General features: G+C 38.8%; 2 protein-coding genes across 4 annotated transcripts in view; one reads left to right on the top strand and one right to left on the bottom strand.

Annotated features, from left to right (window-relative positions):
• Positions 1 to 6,999, bottom strand: part of LOC131951990 (uncharacterized) — a 29,343-nt gene extending 22,344 nt beyond the window's left edge. For both annotated transcript variants that reach the window (XR_009388470.1, XM_059314466.1), the window contains exon 1: positions 6,548 to 6,999. Coding sequence is in view for 1 of the 2 variants with exons in the window: in XM_059314466.1 (XP_059170449.1) it covers positions 6,548 to 6,991 (444 nt within the window). In the remaining variant the exon portion in view is untranslated. The remainder of the gene's footprint in view (positions 1 to 6,547) is intronic.
• LOC131951993 (uncharacterized) overlaps positions 1 to 16,897 on the top strand; it is a 37,060-nt gene that overhangs the window by 12,560 nt on the left and 7,603 nt on the right. For both annotated transcript variants that reach the window (XM_059314471.1, XM_059314472.1), the window contains exons 2-3: positions 7,208 to 7,530; positions 16,806 to 16,886. In XM_059314471.1, coding sequence (XP_059170454.1) covers positions 7,231 to 7,530; positions 16,806 to 16,886 — 381 coding nt within the window. In that variant the 5' untranslated portion in view covers positions 7,208 to 7,230. The remainder of the gene's footprint in view (positions 1 to 7,207; positions 7,531 to 16,805; positions 16,887 to 16,897) is intronic.

Genomic DNA, 16,897 nt, shown 5'->3' on the forward strand with positions numbered 1-16,897 from the left:
AAAACGTAATTACTTTTCCAGACTTGTAAAAAACATGTCTACCCCGCATACCTACGTACCAACGCACCAAGTCGCCCTGTCGCCCATTAAAAAACACGAACCTACCGAGACTTCGTTTCGTCTCAAAACCTGACTTAACGGTGGTTGAAAGAAAATTCCGACCCTTAAATATATTTTTGTTTTCGCTGACCCTCGCTATAAGCGAATAGTTACAACCATTAATCTTTCATACATAGCAAGGGACGGTTCGCAGGACATGTGGAAACAAAATTTTTTAATTTGATCAAAGAATGACCGGGCGTACGATATGTGAACATAGTTCATGTACAGCTGTAGTCTAATGAAAAAAACCGAGAGCCGTGACTAATTACAGCACCAGCTGTCGCCACACTTAACGCGTCGAGGGACTTAATGGCTTCGATTAATTATCTGTTGTGATCGCTTCAGTGAGCCCGCTATTAAGCAACCACGGGGAGCGCCGGGGAGGATCACGGGCGGCTCGATAAGTACAAGCTGTCACTAATAAGTAACAGCTGTGGTTAAATGGATGTTATACACAATGACACTTTCTAGTACACGCTAGTGTTAGTCTTTTATTTCAAACGGCGTACAACAAAGAAATTAAAAGCAAACTAATTAAAATGAATTTCAAACAAATAAATTATACAAAGTAATTAAATTAAACAACAAGTAAACAACAATTAAAAATAAAATTTAAAAATAATAATTTAAAAAAATTTAAAAATTTAAAAAATTAAAATCAAATTACGTAACTCGTTAATAATAATTAAACTAATTATATAAATAAAATTAAAAAATTTAAAAATTTAAAAAAATTAAAATCAAATTACGTAACTCGTTAATAAAAATTACACATAGGTGGACCATTCTACTGACGGTCAGTGGGTGCGCTCAATATTAACTTGGCCCTTGTACGGTGGTTGACAAGAACAAAGGATCGCTGGTGGATCGATACGTGTCGGGTGCCATTAGCGAGTAACAGGTGTCTCTAATGGATGTTTGTAGTCGACATAAACCCACGATGCATGACCAAAATTTAATTAGGTGGGCCATCATACTGATGGTCAGTGTAAAACATCTTATATAGGATACCGAGTTACATAACTTGCAGGGACAAGTAACAAAAACAATAACACATACTTGTCTTTTAATATAAAAGTAAGAAAGTGAGTTTCTGTGTGTGTGTGTGTGTGTGTATACGTGTAGCATACGCGTACTAGAAAACCAACAAGGTAATGTCCGGTTGATCCGCCTAATTACACCACCAGCTGTCGCACAACAGCTGTTGCATAATGACCTATGTACTTCGCGGAGCTAACAACGCGATCGGTAAAATCGATTAACGTGGTAACAGATGTTCCCACACTTAACGCTGGCTTCGCGTTAATTACCATACCTCCCGGTGGGATCGCTTCGCGAACCCACATAAATCAATGACGGGTGTCAAAAAATTTAATTAGGTGGGCTATCAAGTTGATGATGGTCCAGTGGGTGTGACCAAAATTAACTCGGACAGTGTACGGTCCCTCACAAAAAGAAAAACTTTGCTGGTGAATCGATACGTGCCGGGTGCCATTAGCGAGTAACAGGTGTTGTTAATGTATGTTTGTAGTCGAGAGAAACGGTGGAGAATTTAACCTGTTTTTTGTACACGGTCGTTGTAGGGGAGAATTTAAAACATACATACAACCAAATAAACAAACCAACAAATTAAACAACAAAGAAAAGAAATATATCAAATAAATAAATTAAACAAAGTAATTAAAATCAAATTAATTAAAATGAATTTCAAACAAATAAGCAAATTACGTAACTCGTTAATAAAAATTACACACTATAAACAAAGTAATTAAATTAAACAACAAGTAAACAAACTAATTAAACAATCAAAGTAATTAAATTACATAACTAGTCAATAAAAATTCAAACTAATTATAAAATAAAATTAAAATTACGTAACTAGATACAAAATAAATAAAAATCAAATTAATTAAACTTATTAAAAATAAAATTACGTAACTAGATACAAAATAAAAATAATTAAAAAGTTAAAATCAAACAAATACAAAATAAATAAAAAATCGAATTAATTAAACTTATTAAAAATAAACAAACAAAACACAAACAAAGTAATTAAAATCAAATTAAAACAATAAAATTACGTAACTAGGTCAAAAATTAATTAAAATTTAAAAAACTCATTAAAACTAATTAAAAAACGCATTAAATTTACGTAACTAGGTCAATGATTACGTCATAATGTTACTAATTACGTCACAAGGTCACCGGTGGTGACCTACTGACCTACTCCCCCTCCTGCTCACCCACCCTAGGGTGGGTGAGTATTTTACTATATCTCATTGTCCCAGGCTGCTCACCCACCCTCACCCACCTTCACCCAGGTGGGTGAGTATTTTCCTATATCTCGTTGTCCCAGGCTGCGCCACCTGCTCACCCACCCTCACCCAGATGGGTGAGTATTTTGCTATATGTCGGTGTACCTCCACCTCCCCCAGGGAGTATTTTACTATATCTCATTGTCCCAGGCTGCGGCAGGCTGCGCCTGGTGGTGGGAGTATTTTACTATATGTCATTGTCCCAGGCTGGGGGAGTATTTTACTATATATCCTTTGCTCCTGCTCCTGCTCCACCTCCTGCTCCTGCTCACCCAGCGCCTGCGCCTTCGCTCCAAAAGGGACCTAATATACTACTAACATCCCATCATACATATTAACCTAGGCGCTACGTGACTATCCAAGGGGTGAACTGGCTGGGTCGAAGCGGCCCGGGAAATAAATTAAAAGCATCCCCTACCCGACTTAATTTTTCATGGTGTATTTTTTTTTCTCCATTTAAATCTGAGGACTGATGCCTCCGAAGTCACGGATCTCTTAACAAATTGCGATATAAAATATTAACAAAAGAAAAAACGTGAAGGGTTACAGCACTGATCACTGCGGCCCACGGGATTTGTTCCTGGTGGCACAGTCTACCCGTGTCTGACGCTTTAAATTGGTTTAGAAAAATAAAAGGTAGGCCCCAGGGTAGCCTGAACTTGTGGCACGGTCCAATAGAGAACACCGACCATGTCCTCCAAGACAGCAGATTACAACAAGGGACATGGTCTAGACTCCGGCCTCGCTCCGAGAAACAAAAACTTGAGACACACGTTATCATAGCTGGTTAACTCCATTATTTAGCCTATACTTGTGTACCCTATGTTAAAACTACTCTTGTACACCCCACGATGTAGCCTTTGATGTCCCCCAATAAGTCGCACCAATAATCCGACCATACTCCCCACTCTCATTCCACTATACAGCCTGTAGCGGGGGCACATTGCAGACACGTAGATACACAACGCCAACACACAATGTGGATGATCACAATCGACACAACACAGGTTAACAGCCAAAACCACGTACCACTATTTTGTTTTTAAATCATTAGAAAATGTTCAACTTTTAGCTGTTGTTAAAATACGTATGGGTAAGCCTACCATACGTTAATGTTATAGACATAGGAGGCTTACCTTATATTATCGCACGTGTGCTTTATAGCCATAATAGACCTACATTTCTTTTACATAGTTCATACAATTATTTTCCAATATAGCCTTACATAATTAAAAATTGCTACGTACATTACCTTCCGGTCATTTTTACTTACTATTACTATATCTTCGAGAGTCACGTGCATGCATGCGTCTGTGCTAAATCTAAGTATATTAATGTGACATTTTTATGTGGGCATTTTTTGCATGACTTCTTCCCTGGGATAACCTGTGACTTTTTTCCGTTCACCGTCAAAATGTGGACGTTTGGGTAGGCAGACAATGCTGTGGACGTTTGGGTAGGCAGACAATGCTGTGGACGTTGGGGTAGGCAGACAATGCTGTGGACGTTTGGGTAGGCAGACAATGCTGTAGACGTTTGTGTAGGCAGACATATAGCCGTAGACGTTTGTGTAGGCAGACATACTGCCGTAGACGTTTGTGTAGGCAGACATACTGCCGTAGACGTTTGTGTAGGCAGACATACTGCCGCAGACGTTTGTGTAGGCAGACATACTGCCGTAGACGTTTGTGTAGGCAGACATACTGCCGTAGACGTTTGTGTAGGCAGACAATGCTGTAGACGTTTGTGTAGGCAGACATACTGCCGTAGACGTTTGTGTAGGCATACATACTGCCGTAGACGTTTGTGTAGGCAGACATACTGCCGTAGACGTTTGTGTAGGCAGACATACTGCCGTAGACGTTTGTGTAGGCAGACATACTGCCGTAGACGTTTGTGTAGGCAGACATACTGCCGTAGACGTTTGTGTAGGCAGACATACTGCCGTAGACGTTTGTGTAGGCAGACATACTGCCGTAGACGCTTGAGTAGGCATACTTATTGCCGTGGACGGTTGGGTAGACAGAAAATGCCGTGGACGTTTGTGTAGGCAGACATATAGCCGGGCCCTTATTATCGAGGACCATACTGTAACTGGGGATTGCAAATTGTCAAATAACTGGTCTTATCACTGGCTCAAAGTGTGTAACGCTGTCAGCATTATATAAACCATTCTCGTACGTCAACAGGTTGGTTATATGGCAGCTAGGTGTTATCTTTCCCTACTATCAATACATTCTTTAAAAAAACAACTGTCCAATAAGTATGCTACGTAATATATTGATCAGCGATTTTATGTCAGGGGACGCAATTTGTGTATTAATTATTGTACTATTAGGTTACCCCCCCCCCCCCTCCCCCCATATACAAAGCCTCATACAAGCACATAATACAAGTGTGTAGACTTAACATAGTAAAAGGGCGTTATCTACACATTATATATATTAATATCATTTTGGGCCTGTGACCTTATAACATACCTGAGTCAGCCCAGCTCTAATGGGTACCTGACTTACATTAGAGAAACAAAAAAGCCGGCTGCACATAGTGCTGACCAGCTGATATCATTGAAACATATGAACTCTACTTCATCTGCCCCATAAAATCATAAATAGCAAACAGATCTAGGTCGGCCTAAAAAAGCGGTTCATGACCTTTATGGAAGTACCATTTCATCTGTGTATTCACTGAACCCTTTTTGGCAGTTGTATCGTCTGCAGACAAAATCCAATTGGGTGTGTGTCTTGACCTCGGCCGAACCCCTGAGGCAGACTTGCTGGACCCCTGGGGTTCAATCAAACACAGGTTGACAACCACTGACTTAAAACAAAGCCACTGAGACTTAATCAAAATAAGAAACCATAATACAAAAATGCCTGTATAAATCATACAAAGTATATTTTTATCAGCCATTGGTTGTACACATTTCACATATCATGAAACTAGTTCACATCCTGTTTTCCCATTAGTGCTCAAGACACATGGGGCAGATGAAAAAGAGTTCATCTGTTTAAATTACCTATACACACAGATGGATGGTGTGGTACACTCTAGTATGCCCAGCCACCTTTGTTAAAAAAATGATTTATTTCTAAAAAATATTTGCTGGACTCTCACCATTGAATACTGTTTGATTCCATTTTTTAAAACAAGTCCTTAAAACATGCAATTATGTTTAAACTTTGGTTTCTAACATATCTAACACTACTTTTTAAAATGTAAGTGTGTTGTCACATTTTCTGAACCGCATCCATCCACCTTGTTGTCACAACTGTCTAGACCCCCTGCACCTAGGCGTGTGATACCATCTATGGACATTTTATGTTTAGTTAACAGGCTAGTCTACTTCTAGGTGAATAGGATAAACCAAGACATCACTAAATTTTGAGACTAACTTGACCCTTTGTTATCTAGATTGCAAAGTGTAATGTATTTTTGCCAACAGTTGTCTCTTTCAAATTATCTTTTTTTCATCTGGTATCCATTCCTCCCTCCAACCCCACTTTACTTCCTTGTAGCACAGTGTCATAATTCATAATGTCTGATGCAAGAAAAACCACTCTGAACAGATAATAAAATGCAAATGGGCAAAGTAGTTTCCATTTGTAGTGAACTATAACTATAAGATTATAAAGGCTATTTGTGCTATTTTAGGCATATACAAACTAAAAATATTATTGTTAAATTTTGTCCTCTAGCCCATGAGTAAATGTTTATATCTTTCCTGTGCAAATAATATTCTGATGTAGTAGGTACAACTTTAAACTGTGACAATCCTACCACTTTGCTCTGATTGGTCACTGTACATTGAGTGTAGTATAAATACCCACTTAAGTAAGCTAGTAAGAATAGCTACAGCCAATCAAAACATACATAATATCAATAAATGGGCAAAGAAGTATTCTCTTTGTAAGTCTTATTTATAAGTATTAGTGGGTGTAAGACTTACAGTAAGACTTTAAGTGAGAGTAGGCCCATATGCCATATGTTGAATATTTTGCCTTAGGCCTTTCTAGTATCACACCACTATTCTCCCCCCCCCCCCCCACCGGTGACTCTACTGATATCTACTATTTTATTTTTTACTTAGATCTAGATCTAGGTCTAAGGAATAAAACTCAGTAACTTACCTTATCTTGATACACAGCAACATCACAAGTGATATTCTGACAACAGTGATTAATGCATTCACTGTTCGAAGTTACACCTTTTATCGAGTCAATATATTCTGCACCCGCCTTTATAGAATCAGTAGCTTTGATAATCACACCACTCTGTAAATTAGGCTCGCAGTTAGATGGATGATGATTCGAACGTGATCTTGATCTACTAACAACACCGACAGCACTTGTATCTCCAAGATTTTGTTTACTATCGACTTCGTTAGATTCGCCTAACTGATTGTGATAACTGTGGCCGCCAAGCCGCTTAAAAATGTCAATAATATTATTTGCATCGATATATTGATAATCTGCATTGAAATTTTCTTTACTAGTGCATGATAGCTTGCAAAAAGCCATAACAAACAAAATTCTGTAAAGCATAGTTACTCTGTTTATGTAGTATGACTCCATATTTAATATTGTAGCTTCCGTTATTTGCGACATGCGCACACTGCTAAATGGCGTATAAATTTGGATTCAGCGAAAACCAAAACAAAAGAGTACTGTGGGAAAATGATTATAATAAACTCAAACTGAAAGCTTACAAGAAAAAACATATTCTTTTTATTTTAATATAACTGACTTGTATACTTTTTAAACATATTTTTCATAAAATACTTTTTTCAGAAGCATAAAAGAAAATTCTAACAATGAGCCGGAACCCGTTCCGCAAGTCTGTGGGCTATTACGAAGTTATGGCTACGTCGTATACAAGCAGTACAAACTCCGATCAAGTGGATTTATATCAACAACCAAATCGGATGGAAAATACACATACACAAGAATCGCCAAGAAATGTAGGATTTAGCAATCTTAAAGAGCAGCATACCGAAAAAAAGAAAAAATACCTGACGGCTAAGTATGGGGCCCACCAAATGTTTTTGATAAAGAAGCGACTCGGTGTTGAGATGTGGGTGTTTGATGAACTCAGGAGATTATACAATAGTGAGGTAAGTCCTTTTACTCAACTTTTACTGATAAATAATTAAATATGATAAGATATTCTAGATCTAGATCACATCTAGTCATCTAGATATAACTTTCAATTATCCATAGATCTGATTCTATCTATTAATTACCTAAAATGGCTAAAAGGTCACCAATGCCAATGATAAGCAATGAGTAGACTCAAGTACAGTAAAGTTAGGGATTTAGGTAAAAAAACACTAATCATCATATAACAATAAAAATTACATATTCTTGTAGAGCTCAACAAAATGAAAACAAAACAAAAAAGATTTTTTGTCTAGCTCAAATAGTTTTTTTTTTGCGAATTTTTTTGTGAGGGGTGGAATCCCCTTGCTTTAGCATTGGCCAATTGTGACAAGTCATGGTATACCTGAATAAATTGAGCATAGTTATTTTACTTGCAGTTGTATTTTGTTCATATTTGCAGAGTTTAACTAGAATGATATATAGAACTTGTAAATGCTGTTGAAATTAATAAAAATAATACAGAACTTATATTTTTGTGTTGGCTTCCTCCCATAACCCCAAAAAACTGTGTGCTGCGCAAATATGAAAATGTTTCTAAAGCCATATTTTATATAAATACAGCAAATGAAAGAACTACAAAGTTAGAAATCTAAAGTAAATGACTTGAACACTGTTATGTGCATATAATTGCCTCATTATTTTGGGCAGGTGAAGTAGAGTCCATCTTTAAGCCATTTTGTTATAAAACTGCTGCGCAAATATGAAAATGTTTCTAAAGCAATATTTTATATAAATACAGTGAATGAAAGAACTCCATAGTCAGAAATCTAAAGTAAATGACTTGAACACTGTAATGTGTCTATAACTGCCTTGTTATTTTGGGCAGGTGAAGTAGAGTCCATATAAAAGCCATTTTGTAATAAGTGAAATGAAGTTATCAGATCAATGTTTTTATGTGTGAATTGTGTATGGATTCTGATTTTCAGCATATAACTATATCTAAGGGTAAGTAGAACTTGAATACTTAAAATTACAGTTAGCACAATGCTAGTGTATAGCAACAGACAGGTAACCTAGATCTAGGTCTGACTCTCGTCAGTCTAGAGTCTAGTCTGACAAAATTGGATTTTTAGGAAAAACATATTCTGCAAAACTAGAACTAGAGCTGAAAAAATTAAAGATGGGTATGTAAATATATTTTGAAATAAAAAATTAGATTTGTTTGCACATGCCATTGCCATAAGAATGCTGTTATTAGTTGATCAAACTTAAAGGCAGGAAGATCGGGATGAAAAAATATAACAATGGTGGCAGCGTGACCTACATACAGTGACTACGTTCGGAGGGGTATAACTAATGTCGGAGTCAAAATATCCAAAAACAAATTTCATTTCCAATTACTTAAGATATGTCTGATCAGTAATCTACTCTCATCTAGAGGAATCTTTTAAAAAATCGAGATTCCAACGTATTTGAAACTAACCTTGATACAGAGGGAAGACCAAAGCAGAGACAGCATGCAATCAGGTCGCAAAGCCATCAAAACTAAGGGATAACCACTCTTCTTTTTAATTAACCTTAGGAAATGACCTTTTAAACTTAATTAATTACCATAAATTAAAAACTTATTAGTATGCAAAACCAAATCTCGTGGGTCCGGTATCAGAAAGTAATGGGCGATTTCGGGTCATGTTTTTACCGCGAACTCGGCGGATGCCGACAACCCTAGTAAAGTAGAGTTAAAGTCTACCGTAGATTTAGATCTAGTAGTCGAAATACCCATTCATACTAAATCATGTATGTAGTATGTAGATCTAGATTCTACCTACGATTTTATTAAATAATAAAATAAAGGCAGATGCTAGCCGGAATAAGATACGCATGTGCAATGGAGAGAAACTACCACTTGCCTTCGCAGCAATGTTTCGATGGTACTGCACATGCGTGTGTTTACAACCGCAGAACCCTAACCCTATCCCTAATCCTATCCAATCCCTAACCCTAGCCCTAACCCTAATCCTACCCCTAACCCTCATTCTAACCCTAGCCATGGGTCACTGCGCATGCGCAGAGCTATCTTTTGCCGACTAAGTGGAGAAAAATCTTCCGAGTAGTCACTTCGTAAAATAAATAACCAAGCAAGACCTATTCACTGTTTTATTCATTTATTGCTGCTATTGGCTCTAGATCTAGATTCTAGCTAAGTAGATCTAGATCTAGCTATTGTTTATCTAGAATCTGGTCTAGACTGGAGACTAGATTTCTAGATTTAGTCGAAAGGCCCATTCATACTAAATTTTTAAAAAATAAATTATGTAGATTTCTAGATGTTTAGCGGCGAGGGAGGGGGTATATATACGTCCCCGGGCGCTGACCCTAGGGGCGCCAAAATAAGCTAATTTTAGCTGCCATTTTGAATTATAAATATAACAAATATATATTGGGGGGGGGGGGGGGGGCGCCAAATTGAAAGTAGTTATGTAGCCTTGCATGATAACAAATTATTTGCAAGTGTTATAGATTTATCACTGATTTTTATATTTTTAGAATATTACATTTGTGAAACTTTTTTATGGCAGCCGTAACCCCACCAGTTTTATTTGTGCATTCACCAAACCCTTCATAATATTTCTATTGTCTGATGTCCACAATTACAAAATCCAATTGCGAATCATATGAGTGGGGCATGTGTCTTGCCCCCCCCCCCCCCCCCCCCGTTGAACCCCTGAGGCTAACTCACCAAACCCCTGAGGTTAAATTAAGAACCACTGTAGTCTAGATTCAATGTTTAAATTTAGTTTATTATATATATTAAATTAGATTGTAGAATTTAGATATACTTAACAAATGTTGTCCAATTACCTTCAGATGATAGTAAATTCTAGATCATAGTGTAATACAAGTAGCCTACTCAAGCCTACTGTTACTAAAGTACTTGAATACTGTACAGTAGCATACTACTGTATTATGTATGAGTAATAATTTAGCAATAGACTAATAGGCCTAGTTATGTAGCCTAGCTAGTCACTAAAAATTAAGTATGGAAGGGGAGAAAATGGGCCTATATACTCAATAATAGCTATATGTAATAAGCATAGTCATTGGAACCAATGAATTCTACTTCATCTGCTTCATGTCTGTTGGTAAAAAAACACAACATAACCCAAAAGTAATGGGTTTGGTACCTAAGCAAATATAACTCAAAACTGTCCTTTTTATATTGTAGAGGGGGGTGCCCTTTTTATATTAAAACTAGGTTGTGTTATGCAAAGGTAAAAAAAAATAGGTGCTTATTCTTTTTCACAGTGTTTCTGTCTGTAAACCTCAAGAAGAGCATTGCTTGATCTGGTTAAGCCAGTATAAAAAGTGTTAGGAGAGAAAGAAATAGTAAAGTATTAGGTTACCCAGACTTTGGACAAGTGTTAGTGTTCTCATTTTTTTTTAAAGAAACATATTGTAGAGTTTACATCCTGTTTAAATTATTGGGATTCCCCCAAAGGGATTCCCCAAGAATTCTCCACTTTAATTGGTATACTATTAGCAGCCTTTTCATAGTATAATTTAGCAGCAGAATATATGTAGTATTTTATTGAACTGCTTATTTCATCTCAGTGTTTGTTCATATTTAACAGTAGTTGGAAAAGTGGATTAGACTTGCAATACATTTTTTTTGATTTTACTGTAATAGTATACATTTGGTGGATTGTATTTAAATATAGTTATAGTTTATGATAACTACATATTATATTGGTCAAAAACTATGTTATTATTTTTCCCCACCTACAATAAATCTTACTCATCTTTTTTTGCTTCTGGTGCCATTACATATTCTAATATAATATAGCCAAATAAGTCCATGTTCATTCCTGTTTTATTTATCTTTTGAGATGTAGCTGTTCACTTCTTGTTTAAATTGTATCTTGTGTACAGCATATCTAGTTAGTATCCAACCCATTGAAGTAGTCTTTCACTCACCAACACCAAGTCTATGAGAAGGTGCATGGGTTGTTTTTTCTGCCTGTATGTTACTGTACTAAAGGTCAGAAGACACGTGCAGCTGGTTTGTTTTCCTGTTTGATGCACTGCAACAGTGGTTCTGGTTAATGTTGTAGCTTGCTGTGCTGTGTTTCCACCCCTCTACCTCCCCCCACCCTACTGTAGGGCTTACTTAGGCCCATAGATGTACAGTACAGTGCAGGAGAGAGATAAAACACCTTTGTTGTCCCCTCCCCCCCCCCCCCCCTCACCTTCCCAGAGCTAGTTGCACCGACCAAGGAGGGATGTAAAAAAGCATACTCATTATTACTCGTAGTGGGCTGAGTATCTCCCTCCCCTTAAAACAACTTGTACAAAACCTTTGTTCCCCTCCTCCTTTCCCCTCAGTACAGCTTGTACAACAATTCCCCCCCCCCCCCCCCCTTAACAAGCTGCACAATACTTTTGCTTCCCCTTAAGCAAATGTTACTGTACTTCTCTCCCCCCCCCCCCCCCCCATTACAGATTAAACAGTAATTTTTGTCTCCCGAAGAAAGTGCAGACTTTACAGTGCCCCCCCCCCCCCCATGTTGTACAGAATAGGGCGTGTAGCACAGTACTCATCCATGTGCCCCGCCCTAACACGGCGCGTGTCGAATGTGTCACCTCGTCAGTCCCTCGAGTGTTGACGCACGCCTCTCGCCTTTCTTTCAAGTGTTTCTTCTCTGCTTGTCATATCTCCTCCACACACATCTTAACATGCCGGTATCTACTCCTTGATCCAGCTATTTGCCTTCCTGCTTTACTTGTGGTCTAGCCCGTTACTGTAGCACTTTCTTTCCACCAATTCTTTTTTAATGAAAGTCAATGTTGGTTTTTTAATGCATGTTATTGATAGTTATATTGATCCTACTCTACATAGTGTTGACAGAAACGTAATAGCCGATTTTTTCCCAATTAGGTTTTTTAAACGTTTGGCTAGACTCTGCGGAAGAAAGTCAACAGCAATTTCACGCCAGTTGAATTAGGCGAGGGGGATAGGCAGGCCCTTAGGTAATGGGCTATTAACGAAATGTCAAGTCATATTCCTGGTTCGTCTTGGCTGGGGGAGGGGGGGCAAGTTGCCTTTAGAGAAATCGTTTTAAACCGTTACTTTAAAAAGAAAAATATATCTTAACTTGATGCCCTGCTGGGTGCGTCATTTGTCGTGTTCGGGGGATTAAGTGGTATCGTAGTTGCTGTTTATCCGCCTGCTGTATGCATGAGGAATTAGTTAAGGAGTTGCAGGGGTCTGATTCAGATGAATTCATAGGCCGGCTAGCGATTCTGCGCGGAAATAAATATATTTTTTTGGTATCATTTATTATCTATATGATGTTTTGTTTGTGAATCATCGTTCAAGAATGTTCACCGGCCCTTGTCGCTTTCTACGTTGGCTGATTTTTATGTAGGCCTATGCCTTAACATCAGGTTTTATAGGCTAACTGAATGATCTTATGTGCGAATCTCTCTTACTGTACAACCATTGACGACTTGTTATAGCGGCCATAGACAACTTTACATTATGTTACACGGACTTTGACTTGACATGACATGACCATATAGCGGCCATTGACGACTTTACATCATGTTATAACGACCATTACCGACTTGACATGATCACATAGCGACCATAGACAACTTTACATTATGTAACAGCGGCCATTGACTTGACATGACCATATAGCGGCCATAGACAACTTTACATTATGTAACAGCGGCCATTGACTTTACATGACCATATAGCGGCCATAGACAACTTTACATTATGTAACAGCGGCCATTGACTTTACATGACCATATAGCGGCCATTGACGACTTTACATCATGTTATAGCGACCATTACCGACTTGACATGATCACATAGCGACCATACCACAAGGGTGTGCTGTATTTACTTTGTTGTTCTCACATTGCATTGCTGTAACATTTTTTCTCTCATTACCGCAAAACAAACAAACAAAAAGCACCAATCAGGTCTGAAGCATTTCCCCGTCCCTGGATGGCCATTGTTGGAGGCGTGGGGAGAGGCTTGCCGTGGCTGCAATGAATGTGCTCCTTCATTTCCCGGCTGTTGACCTATTACATCCTCGGTAATGACAAACACTCCACAAGTGGGTGAGGGGGCTCAAGGTGTCAGGGCAAATACTCGCCGCTCTCTCATCACATTGTTTCACATAACTTTATACGTGCCGCCACAGTTAACCACTCTAGTGCCGGCCGGAGTGGGGCTACCCTCTGGTGCAGAGGCGGGACCCCCCCCCCCCACTGGCTAAACTTGTACATCATCTCTTATTGGAGAAACGTGTAAATGCTAAATTGCTATCCACCAACCACTCATCCCCACTCCTCGAGTAAATCTACAATAAAGTCAATGTCTAGTTATCATGTTGTGTTGGCATGAAGCTACTTACCATGCTCACCAAAGGTGAACTGTTCTTAACACCAGTGTTGTGTAGCATGTCTCCTCGCGTGAGTGTTCCTAAAGTCTGCTCTAGTCCAATGGTCTGTGTTTGATCGTTTAGTGCGGCCACAAGCCAAATATTTCCTGACCAGCTATTTGACATTTCCCCCATCTCCATTCATCAGTCTTCGCCCTGTTGGTTTTAGGACCTTTTTGGCCTGTCACCAGTTGATAGGCGGAATTATAAAACACTTGACCTGAGAAATTGATACCGCTCGACTATAGTGTTGACTTGGGCGATGGTATTTGTCTCAAAGCTGCATTACAAGACTTGTAGATCCAAATTGCACGATTCATAGTACCTGTAGATGGGGCTCACCGAGGATACCCCCGCCCCCAGGTTTAATGGAATACGATCTACTTTATGTATAAACACATCGTCGTCTTACTGGCGAAACCAGCAGCCGTTAAAACTGTTACTTTAAGTCTGGGGAGGGGTGGTAAACACCGTAGGTTAGTCACGGCACACGGAACACTACATTTAACCTTGGCGTTGGTGAAGGAACACAATGGCAGTCTAAGGCTGACACACTTGTCTTTGGTCATGATAGTGTTTTTAAAACATATTTGGTTGGTGTGAAACGTTAATGTGCAGTGGTAACAGTATATATTTCTTATACAAATTCTATTTTGTTCGGTTGACGGGGGAGGCGTTTGTTGGGGGGGGGGGGGGGCTTTGTCTTTCCCCGCCTGAAAGAAAATGATTCTGACGTTATGCACGATACCTTCATAAAAATACAATTTTGTATTGTGGTGTTCTTGTAAGAGGCAATAGTTTTAAAAACTTGTGAATAGATATTAAGAAATTAGGAGACCAAAGTGATTCGTCGTGTGCCGAATCCACAGTTTGTGTTGTGTTTTTGTGGGCTAAAAAACTTTTGGCTCGCTTCATTGTCTGAATGGGAGCAACCTAGACATTATGGCACCGATCAGTGATAAGAACGGTCGGTCCTCATGTTGGAGGTATTGTTTCTATAACAAGGGGCCTTGTCGCTATGTGCCTTTGTGTGTGGGGAGGGGGGGGGGCATTCGTGGGTACATTGATTTGAAAGTTATGGGTTATCGTAACGAAAGCATGGGTATGCATGTATGACATTCAAACAACACTTGGCTTGCTGTCGCGTGGCTAATCATTAGTGAAACACCCCGCCTCCCCTCTCTGCTGTGAGCATTTGGTGTCTGTATATAGAACGAATGCATTGAGACAAGCAAACGTTACTACAGCTGGTCCCTGGAGATGTGTTTGATGAGCTGACTAGCACCCAATACTGGTTTGCTGAGATGCTGATGAGGTGACTAACACCCAATAATGGTTTGCTGAGATGCTGATGAGGTGACTAACACCCAATAATGGTTTGCTGAGATGCTGATGAGGTGACTAACACCCTATAATGGTCTGTCGACAGTGTCTGATCTGCCTAAAAAAAAATCTGCATTATGTGTCCGTTGTTGATTGTACACCCCGATGATACATGCCTTATGTTACATAATGACCGGCTGGTGTTACAAAATGTATTCATTTTAAAATAAAATTACGAACACTAGCTGCTGAAGTACCGACACGGTATTGTGTCAAGAAAGACGATTTACTCACACGCTAGAGTCAATGACTAGAGTTGTCGGTCTTGTTTGAAATTTTCCCTTTGTTGAGTGTTGACACTAGTTTGTAAATTGATACCAATAAATAGCCTATTATTTTGAAACGATTACATCTTTCGTTGCCGATGTCCTTTTCAGTTGTCTCTCAACGCCAATTGGTAGGGGATTACAGTTTCTTGGACGTACACAGCTCGGTACAATAGCGTGTTCTACTTGGTAACATGCTCTTCATCTACTTCGACCGTGAGAAATATTTTTTTAAATTATGTAGAAAATAATCTGACGAGTGTCTGGTCTCTGGAAATTTCAAGCGGAGAATAATGACCGATATAAACCCTGACTTTATGTCTGTCTTATTATTTAATATATGTCTTATATTAGCCATGTGATTTAATGCCTGTCTTATATTAGCCATGTGATTTAATGCCTGTCTTATATAAGCCGTGTGATTTCATGCCTGTCTTATATTAATTAGACTTATAATTTCATGTCTGTCATATATTATTTCTTGTCTTATATTAGCCACTTGATTTCATATCTGTCTAATATTAGCCGTGTGATTTCATAGCTGTCTTATATTAGCTACGTGATTTTATGTCAGTCTAATATTGCGGTTGCTCAATGTTTCGTCGTTAGAATTCTAAAGATTTGAAAGCGCTGAAAGATTCGGCTTCTCCTTTTATTGTGACACTATTGTGTTTCTTATCTCGCCTTTCTTCTTTTGTTTGAATTTTTTACGCTTTCGATTCGTGAATATATTGTTGTTGAACGGGGTTATTCGCTATCAGCTTGTCGTCACGGGTTAAAGTTCCCCAGTACGGCAGCAATGTAAAGAGACCCTAGCGTAGCGCCAGAAGAAACAGCGCCAATGGCTGGGCTGAAGGATCACCGGGTAGCCGCAGTAGGACATAGTGCCCGTGTCGTTTGTTACACGGTATTTTTACTTTGCCAGAACTGTGGGCTCAAAAAATACCCGATACCTTACAGTACACGTGTATTTTGTTATATTGGCGAAAAGTGCGGCGGTTACATATCTGTTCATTATACCCACACATGTACAACGTCCCCACACATGTACAACGTCCACACACATGTACAAATTCCCCCACACATATACAACGTCCCCACACATGTCCACTATCCCCACACATTTATACTAAACGCATACGTTGACTATTGCCACCGTTTACCATCCCCACATATCTATTGCAGGCTGACGACCATGAATGTGAGCTAGAACTAGAAGAAATATTAAATCTCGACACAGACAGAGAGAGACGGGAATACGCAATGGTGAGTTCATT

Source organism: Physella acuta, unplaced genomic scaffold (assembly GCF_028476545.2).
Source record: "Physella acuta isolate Inbredline_101_S28 unplaced genomic scaffold, ASM2847654v3 ptg000844l, whole genome shotgun sequence".
Taxonomy (NCBI): Eukaryota; Metazoa; Mollusca; class Gastropoda; family Physidae; genus Physella; species Physella acuta.